The 8348-nt window shown below is 53.0% G+C and overlaps 1 protein-coding gene across 5 annotated transcripts in view; it reads left to right on the top strand.

The window, feature by feature from the left end:
- Positions 1-3382: 3382 nt before the first annotated feature.
- The window catches only part of ZDHHC4 (zinc finger DHHC-type palmitoyltransferase 4), a 10408-nt gene continuing 5442 nt past the window's right edge, over positions 3383-8348 (top strand). Inside the window, exons 1-4 of one of the 5 annotated variants that reach the window (XM_045285901.1) lie at positions 3383-3445; positions 6196-6320; positions 7583-7656; positions 8131-8309. In XM_045285901.1, the coding sequence (XP_045141836.1) occupies positions 6204-6320; positions 7583-7656; positions 8131-8309 (370 nt within the window). In that variant the 5' untranslated portion in view covers positions 3383-3445; positions 6196-6203. The other 4 variants (XM_045285899.1, XM_004705552.2, XM_045285900.1 and 1 more) reach the window with 4 other exon arrangements.

The following is an 8348-nucleotide window of genomic DNA, read 5'->3' as shown; positions in this document are numbered from 1 at the left end:
TATGAAATCCAGGGAGATCAAAATCCATAGAGTTGGCAACGAGATGATGAACAGTCCTCTAGGTCATGGCGAGAGAGGTTACGGGGCAATGGGGAACTGACGGGTACAACAATGAAGAAAATGTTCTAAAATTTGGTGAGGTGAGGATTGCACAATTATTTAATGTACTCAAACCACAGAATTGTGTGGCACGGGAATTATATGTCAATAAAACTGTTGAGCATACACACACCTGGCTTGAGGAGGGACCTGGGCCATGAAATCACACCCAACGCCTGACATCATGGCACGTCAACTGGAACCCATTCGCCAGTACAAAAGCAGCCCCCGCCATCAGAGGTTCAGAATGTTTTCCTGGGCTCCCTGCACATATGCCTGTGAGTAGTCAGCCCGTACACACACCCGGCCCTGCACTGCTATGTGCAGCCCTCACCCCTGGTGACTCGACGCCTCGGTGTTCAAGGCTGTCGTGGTGCCGACCTGCGCCTGTTAGTTCCCAAATAAAAGTTAGCTCTGACGTGGACGAAGCCCCTGGTGAGTCCCCTCTGCCCGTGGACCAGGGATGTGAACAGTCTTGCTAACGTGCAGTGTGCATTGGAAAGTGGATTGTTGCCAATGCAGTTAGGGTAAAATTCAGCATCCTATCCTTTGATCTCCCTGATAACCTATTTAAATTTGTTCTAATTTTTAGCATTTTCTGCTTTCTTTTCAATTGAGGGTTTTATCTGTTTTACTGTGTCACTGTTATAGGTTGTTTTTTTTTTAGTGTTTTCTGTATATGGAAATCCAGGATAGAGTAATCAGACTAATGCTCACTTGGGGATGTGGCAGCAGAGGTTGGGGGGGAAATGGGAAGCTAAGGATGAGTTCAAGAATGAAGAAAATGCTCTAACATTGATTGTGGTGGTGCTTGTAAAACTCTTCTTGATGTGACTGAACCATTGAATTGTATGACATACGAACTATATGCCAATAAAACGGTTTTGTTTTTGTTTTTAAAAAGCTAACTCTGGGAGGGAGGGGAAAAATGAGGACCTAATGTCGGGGGTTTAAATGGAGAGAAAATGTTTTGAGAAACGATGTACAAATGCGCTTTACACAACTGATGTGTGTATGGATTGGGATAACAGTTGTATGAGCCCCTAATAAAATGTTAAAAAAAAAAAAAAAAAAAGCTAACTCTGATTCACTTGGCTTTTTCGGACTCTCTTTTTCAGAATCCGACCTGTGCTCCTCAGAGCCAGTCCGGCTACTGGTCTGATGGGGGCTGAGTTGGGGGTGGAGGGGACACTCACTGCTGTTGGGTTCATTCAGACTCATGGTGACCTCATGGGTTTCTGAGAGTCAAGTGTCATGGGGGTTTTTCTGAGGCTGAACTCTAATGGAAACCAGGCACCAGAGACATCTTCCGTGGTTCAACAGGGTGACTTTGAACTGCCAATCCTGCGGCTTATAGCAGTCTTGTGCAAACCGTTGGTGCCACTCAGGGCTAACACATAGCTGTGCATAGTGCACAGAACTGGGGCTTGGAGAACACGTGTGGGAGAATCAGTTGCCCTCCAGGTGGGTCTCGCTCAGGGCGCCTTCAAGCGTCAGCGTGGAACTGAGCAGCACAGAGCTGGCTGGGATTGCTGCTTTTTCCAAAGTGGATCACTTCCCGGGGCCCTCCAAAGACCAGCAAGCAGGTGAACCGCCCAGGGACCCCTTATTTGTAACAAGTGATTAATTCTGGCCTGGGCACCGAGGAAAACCTTCCTGGGGTGCGATTTTGTATCGTTTCCCTCTTTTACAAGGAGAACACAATGCTATGTTACTTTCCCACGTTTTTTCTAATTAAAAAAAAAGGCAGTGAGAGACAAGAGAGGCGATCAAACCGTGACTCAAAAGTTAGTCTCGGCTGAACCACCCAGAGGAAAATGAATGCAGTGAAAAAATAAAGTTCTACATTGATAAGCCAGGCACACTCACAACCCAATACCTATAGCCATCCAGCTGCTTCCAAACCACAGGGATCCCATTGGAGGAACAGAACTGCTCGCCAGGGTTTCTGAGGCTGCAAATCTTTGAGAGCAGACAGCCGGATCTTCGTCCTACGGAGAGGGGCTGGCGGGTTCAAGTTGTCCTTGAGGTTAGTAGTCCAACAAAGCCCCATACACTAGCACAACTCCTTAAAAAAATTTTTTTAAATCTACCTCCAACTCAGTGACAGCCAGCAGGATGGGGTGGGGGTGGGGGGAGAGAGAGAGAGACCGGAAATGGAGCCCACTTCATATTCTGGGATATGGCTCCACCCACCACCTTTGTCCCCAGCAGAATCGCCTTTTGTTGCTGGAGTGTTTTGTGTGTTTGGTTGTTTTGTTTCCAGTATCTGCTCACAAATTCATGAGAGCCCTGGCCACAGGGAGTACAGAAGGTGTCCCGTTTGCTTTGAAGTTTTGGTTTCCTTTTTGAAATATGAAGAGAAGAATTAAGAAACTGGGATAGGCGCAAGGGCAGCCCGGAAAAGAGCTTTCCAGTCAGTGTCTGGGGAGCAAGCATTGCTCCCACAAAGGGTGGGGGTGGGGGGCAGCTCAGGCACAGGCACATTTTCCAGAATAGCCTGGCCTCCGCGGAGTCAGACGCAGTCCGAGCCCAGGAACCCCCACCGAGGCAGACGTCCTCGAAACCACATTTAGAAGCAGCCCTGGTCAAACCAGGCCCCGCGCTCATGAAACTGCCTCTGATGCTCAAGGCCCGCGGGCAGGTGACTGTCCTTACCCTCGGGACAGGACGTTCAGAGGCCGTTGGGACACAGCGGGCGCCAAGGCAAATGGAGCGCGGCAAGCCACACTGACGGCGACACCGGGCCTTTGCCTCGCCTGGCGGCGTTCGATGCTGGGCGGTCGGGACCCCACCAGGTTGGGGAGTCCTGGTGGCACGGTGGGGTTACAGGTGGGGCTGCTAATCGCGAGGTCAGCAGGTCGAAACTACTAGCCGCTCCGCAAGAGAAAGATGAGGTCTCTAAAACGTGCAGCCTCGGGGTCCGTTTTACCGTGTCCTACGTGCCGGCCCGGGTCCCTGTTCGGCCCAGTGTTCACAATCCAAGCCCCTTGGCGACCCCAGAGGGACCTTTGGCCCGAGATCTGAGCCCCCGTGTTCTCAAACGCGGGCTTCCCAGGACGCGTCGTGCGCGGAGGGCCGCCAGGGGCGCCCCGGAACGACCGGGCTCCAGAAGCGACCCTCGCCAGGAAGCGGACCGCAGTGGGGCCGCGCACCGGAGGCGCCGGCGCGGTGCGGCGGGCAGTTGGCGGGCAGGCCCCCCGGTGGGGCTCGCTGGCACCCCGGCTGGCCAGCGCCGCCGGCGTTGGCGTCCGAGCCTCCCTCCGCCTTGGATGAGGGACCGCGGCCCGGCTGGCCGTTCCCCGCGCCCCGACCGGGGCTCCGGTGCGCATCCCTGGCCCAGCGAGTAAGTGCACGGAGGGGAGCCTTCGGCCCGGTCCCCGGCGTGGACGCCACGAACAGGGCTGGACCCGGCACTCAAGGCTCCCGGCTGATTTCTTGCTAAGGAGCTGTTTCTGCGGAAGCCGCGCAGCGCGTTCACTCGGCGGGGACTTGCACCCCCGGACGCCCACAGACTTGGCCACAGTGTGCCCCTCGCTCTGGCCCTGGCCCTGGCCCTGGCTCCTCGGCCACCGCCGCAGTGCTCTGTGAGTGATCCACTGACCTGCCTCTCCGGGAGGCCCCAGCCCCCTCGAGCCATGTCGCCTGCAGCGTTGGGGGCCCCTGGTGATGCCAGGCACGCACCGCTGTGCCCGAGGACGGGCTGTTGGAATTCGCCGTGAGCGATGGACGGCAGGACGGAACACCAGAGCTGTGGACGGAAAATTATCCCGCCGTGGCGATATGTAGGCTGGGGCCCCCGGGGCTCCCCATGAGAAATGCGGTTCCTCCTCTGAGCCCCCATTCCACAGTCACATGAAAGAAGGAGCCCTTAGCTGGTAACCAAAAGGTTGGCCATTGGAACCTACCCAGGGCTCTGCAGGAAAAAAAAATGTAAAAACCTGGCAATCTGCTCCTGTAATGATGATCTCCATCAAAAACAAAACCCATTGTCGGTGTGTCCATTCTGACTCATAGCAGCCCTGTGTTGGAGTTTTCAAGGCTGTCAATCTGTCGGGGAGCATCTGGACGGTATCTTTCCCCCATGGAGTGGCTGGTGGGTTTGACCCATTGATGTGGATAACAGCCCACGCTTAACCCACAGTGCTCCCTCCCTCCCTCCCTCCTATCAAGTTGATGCTGACTCCTAGCAACTTTACAGGACAGAGTAGAACTGCCCCTCTGGGTGTCCAAGACTGTACTTCCCTACAGGAGTAGAAAGCCTTGTGTTTCTCCCTTGGAGCAGCCAGTGGTTTTGAACTGCTGGCCTTTCAGTTGTCAGCCCAACTTGTAACCACTATGCCACCAGGGCTACCATGTTGAAAGCCCCACAGGCCAGCTCTCCCCTATCACAGAGGGCCCTTATGAGTCAAAAGTCCATTCAAGGGTACCCATCAGCAGTATAAGTAGTTTGTGGATTGCCCTCAAGTATAGAATTCTGTCTCAAATCCTATCTGCTAAGACCCAAAGGGACAACTAGCCAGTCTATCAAGTACCTTGGTTTATGAGAATTCGCATGTTCGCTTGAGATACATCAGTGCTTCTGGCACACAGCCATGAATGAAGGTGCACAATATGTGCTGGTGCTGTGGGCACATTTGCTTAGCTGGTCGGCCACCATCAGATCCCGAGGAGTCTCAGGTGAGGGTCGTGATGGTTATGTTTTGGGGATGCCAGGCCAGGTCTAATTTCTAACATCTAATTTGCTTGGACCAGTGAGCTAACTAGTTCCTGTGTTTCACTACTAACCTCAAAGTTGACTATTTAGCTCACCTAGCAGCACCCCAGAGCAAAGTCGAACCTTCTTCCATAAAGATTATAGCCAGAAGAACCCTGTGGAGCAGCCCTGCTCTGTAACTCATGGAATTGCCATGCGTTGGAGTTAATAGCAATGGGTTTGGTTGTGTGTGTGTGTGTGTGTGTGTGTGTGTGTTTTGAGCAACTCAAGGAACCCTGGTGGCATAGCTGGAATATGGAGTTGGACTGCTAAACACAAAGTCAGCAGTTCGAACCCACCAGCCGCTCCTCAGAAGAAAGGTGGGGCTTTCTACTCCCAGAGAGATACGATCTCAGAAACTTGCAGGGGGAGTTGTGTAGGATTGCTGCGAGGTAGCATCCACTCCATGGCATTGAGTTTGGTTTTGGTTCTGGTTTGGTTGAGCAGCTCTGCCCGATGGGTGATCCTGGTAGTTGTGACCATTGCCCTAGGGCAGCGCTTCTCAACTTGGGGGTCGAACAACCCTTTCACAGGGGTCGCCTAAGACCATGGGAAAAACATATTTCCCATGGTCTTAGGAAGGGGACACCGCTCCTCTCTCCATCTTCAGGCAGGTCCGCCCACATGCAGGTCCGCCCACATACGAGTACCCTGCGTGAAGACTGTGACCCATGCTGTACCATGCTTTAAGGCAAAACTTCATTTATTTGCCATTAGAAATAAATATTTCACATTATATAATGACATCTTGTTTCTGATTCATCACTATGCTTTCATGATGTTCATTTTGTAGCACTGCAAATACATCCTGCCTATCAGATATTTACATGATTCCTAACAGTAGCAACATGACAGTGATGAAGTAGCAACGAAAATAATGTTATGGTTGGGGGTCATCACCACATGAGGAACTGTATGAAAGGGTCGCAGCATGAGGAAGGTTGAGAACCACTGCCCTAAGGGGGGGCATCACGGGATAAGATGTGGGATTCTGGGCACAACCCCAAAAGCCCGTGTGGGATGCCTGACCCAATGGCTGTTGAGAATCCCTGACGCCTCCTAGATCCACATCTATGTGTGTGAGGAGGGGCGTGGGGGTGGATGGCGTCTCTCCTGCCCTCCCCCAAATGATGTTTTGGAACTTCCTGGCTGGAATCGTCGACAAGGCGGTTCCACAGCGTTAGATGGGGAAATTCTAAAGTGAAGGCCCTGGACTCTGGGAGCCCCACCCAGGGTAGCAGGGCTCCAGGTGTGCACTCTGAAGGCTGGCACATTCAGGGTGGGGAGCCTCAGAGGTACCCGGTGTCAGCCGTGGGTGGTCCCCTTCTGCTTGCTTTTAGCCTCCAGGATGGACTTCCTGGTTCTCTTCTTCTTCTACCTGCTTCTGATGCTGACCGTTGTCCTTCTGTGGTGCGTCTGCTCGAGAATCCACTGCTTGAAAGGCCTGGTCGGGGAAGGAACACAGGTAACAGGGTCGCTCGGGACTCCCCAACTCTGAAAGTGCTCATGGGATCCTGAATGGACAAAATGGGGACACCAGGTTTTTTTACTTTCTTCCATGTTTGGCAGCTGTGGTGTGTTCTCTGTGTGTCTCTGTCTCCTGTTGAAAGGAATGCTTTGTGGTTACAGGATAACATTCTCAAGGGCGACTTTCCCCACCCCCCTCTGCATTTGATGCCCATAATGGGGTGTGAGCATTGTCTGCCTGAAGGGGCCTGATGGAGGGGCAAGGGGTGAGCAGAGTGTGGCGTCAGAAAGCTGAGCATCAGGCTGCCCACCCTCCTTTTCCCAGTGTTCAAAGTGGGGTGAGCAGTCCTCAGGAAGGGATTGATACACGGGTGACCCTGGGGGGGCAGTGTTACTGACCCATCGCCCCACTCCCCTTCTTCCCCTGAAGACTGACAGCGGCCAGTGTGAAAATAGAGTTGGCAGTTAAGTGTTGTTTTCCTGTTTGTTCCCTCTTGAATTTCTTCTCTGTTCACATACTGTCTTAAGCTAGGTCCTCTAGAGAGGCAAAACCAGTGATGAGAGAGGGTGGGGGAGAGAAATGTTTATATCAAGGAAATGGCTCACACAGCTGTGGAGATAGGCAAGTTTCAAGTTAATGGGTCGGATGGCAGGCTCTGGCTGCATAGATGAATGAGTTCAAGGTCAACAGCTAAGGTAGTAGGCTGCTAATGACTCCCAGGATCAGTAGGCAACATGGCAGACAGTTGGGTCAAGTCTGAAGAACCTGAGGTCCACTAACCAAATTCAAGATCCAGATTCAGCCAAAAGCAAACAAGCTTTTCTACTGCACCCACTTATATTGGAAGCAGGCCACACCCTGGGGATTTCGTCATGGGGGATTACTAGGTCTCAGAGTCTTGGCCCAGCCAAGTTGACACTGAACCTTACCTCTCACACCTGTGAACACAAAATTCGGTGTTAGCAATATGGTCATTTATACATGGAGAAAGGTACCCAGGTAGTGCCATGGTTAAGCAGTCATCTGCCAACCCAAAGGTCAGTGGTTCCAACCCACCAGCCACTCTGAGGAACAAAGATGAAGCAGTCGGCTTCTGCCAATGAGACCGCTTCGGCAGCTTTAGGGGGTAGTCCTCTATCCTGCAGGGTGGCTGTGAGTCAGAACCCACTAGACTGCATGCAGCACCGTGCCCAGAGAAGCTGAGTCGTTTCGGCCAGATGAGAAACGAAACCAAGCCTATATTTTTTCTTGCACTGCAGGTCATTTCCCGTCTCATCCCAGAATGCCTTCAGAGATGCGTGCAAAGATGGCTCCACTACCTCTTTCATACCCGGTATGTATGTGCCCCCAGCAGTTCAGCGTTCAGCCGAGCCCTGTCTACCCTGTAGTGAGCCAAAGAATGAGCGATGTCGCCATAACGCCACAGCCCCACACACCGGAGCCAAGGAGCCTGGTAGTGCAGTGGTTGAAGTCCTGGGCTGCAGACTACAGAGTTGATGGTTCAAACCCACCAGCCACTCCCTGAGACAGATGAGACTATCTGCTCCCCAAAGATGGACAGCCTCAGGAGCCCACAGGGGCAACTCTGTCCTGTAGGGCCGCAGCCAGTTGGAATGGGCTGACAGCAGTGGCTTTTTGCCTCGTTGTTTTCACGTGCTGTGTGAAATGTTTCACCTCACTTCCCGTGGGCCTCTTGCTCTTTCTCTCGAGGCCCAAAGGACGTGGCTGTTTGGCTCTGTTCCACACTCTGGCCAGCCCTGTCCCCCGGGGGTCCCCGAGAGCAAGCCACCTGCCCGCCTTCTTGCAGAAACCACACCTTCATCGTCCTGCACCTGGTCTTGCAAGGCCTGGTCTATACCGAGTACACCTGGGAAGTCTTTGGCTACTGTCAGGAGCTGGAGTTCTCCTTGCCCTGTCTTCTCCTGCCCTACCTGCTGCTGGCCACAAACCTGCTCTTCTTCGTGCTCAGCTGCGTGACCGACCCAGGTGAGTCTCACTCACACACACACACACACACACACACAC

Source organism: Echinops telfairi, unplaced genomic scaffold, assembly GCF_000313985.2.
Source record: "Echinops telfairi isolate 266 unplaced genomic scaffold, ASM31398v2 ScPeMD7_5;HRSCAF=22, whole genome shotgun sequence".
In the NCBI taxonomy this organism is placed as follows: Eukaryota; Metazoa; Chordata; class Mammalia; order Afrosoricida; family Tenrecidae; genus Echinops; species Echinops telfairi.
This window is presented reverse-complemented; position numbering and strand designations above follow the sequence as displayed.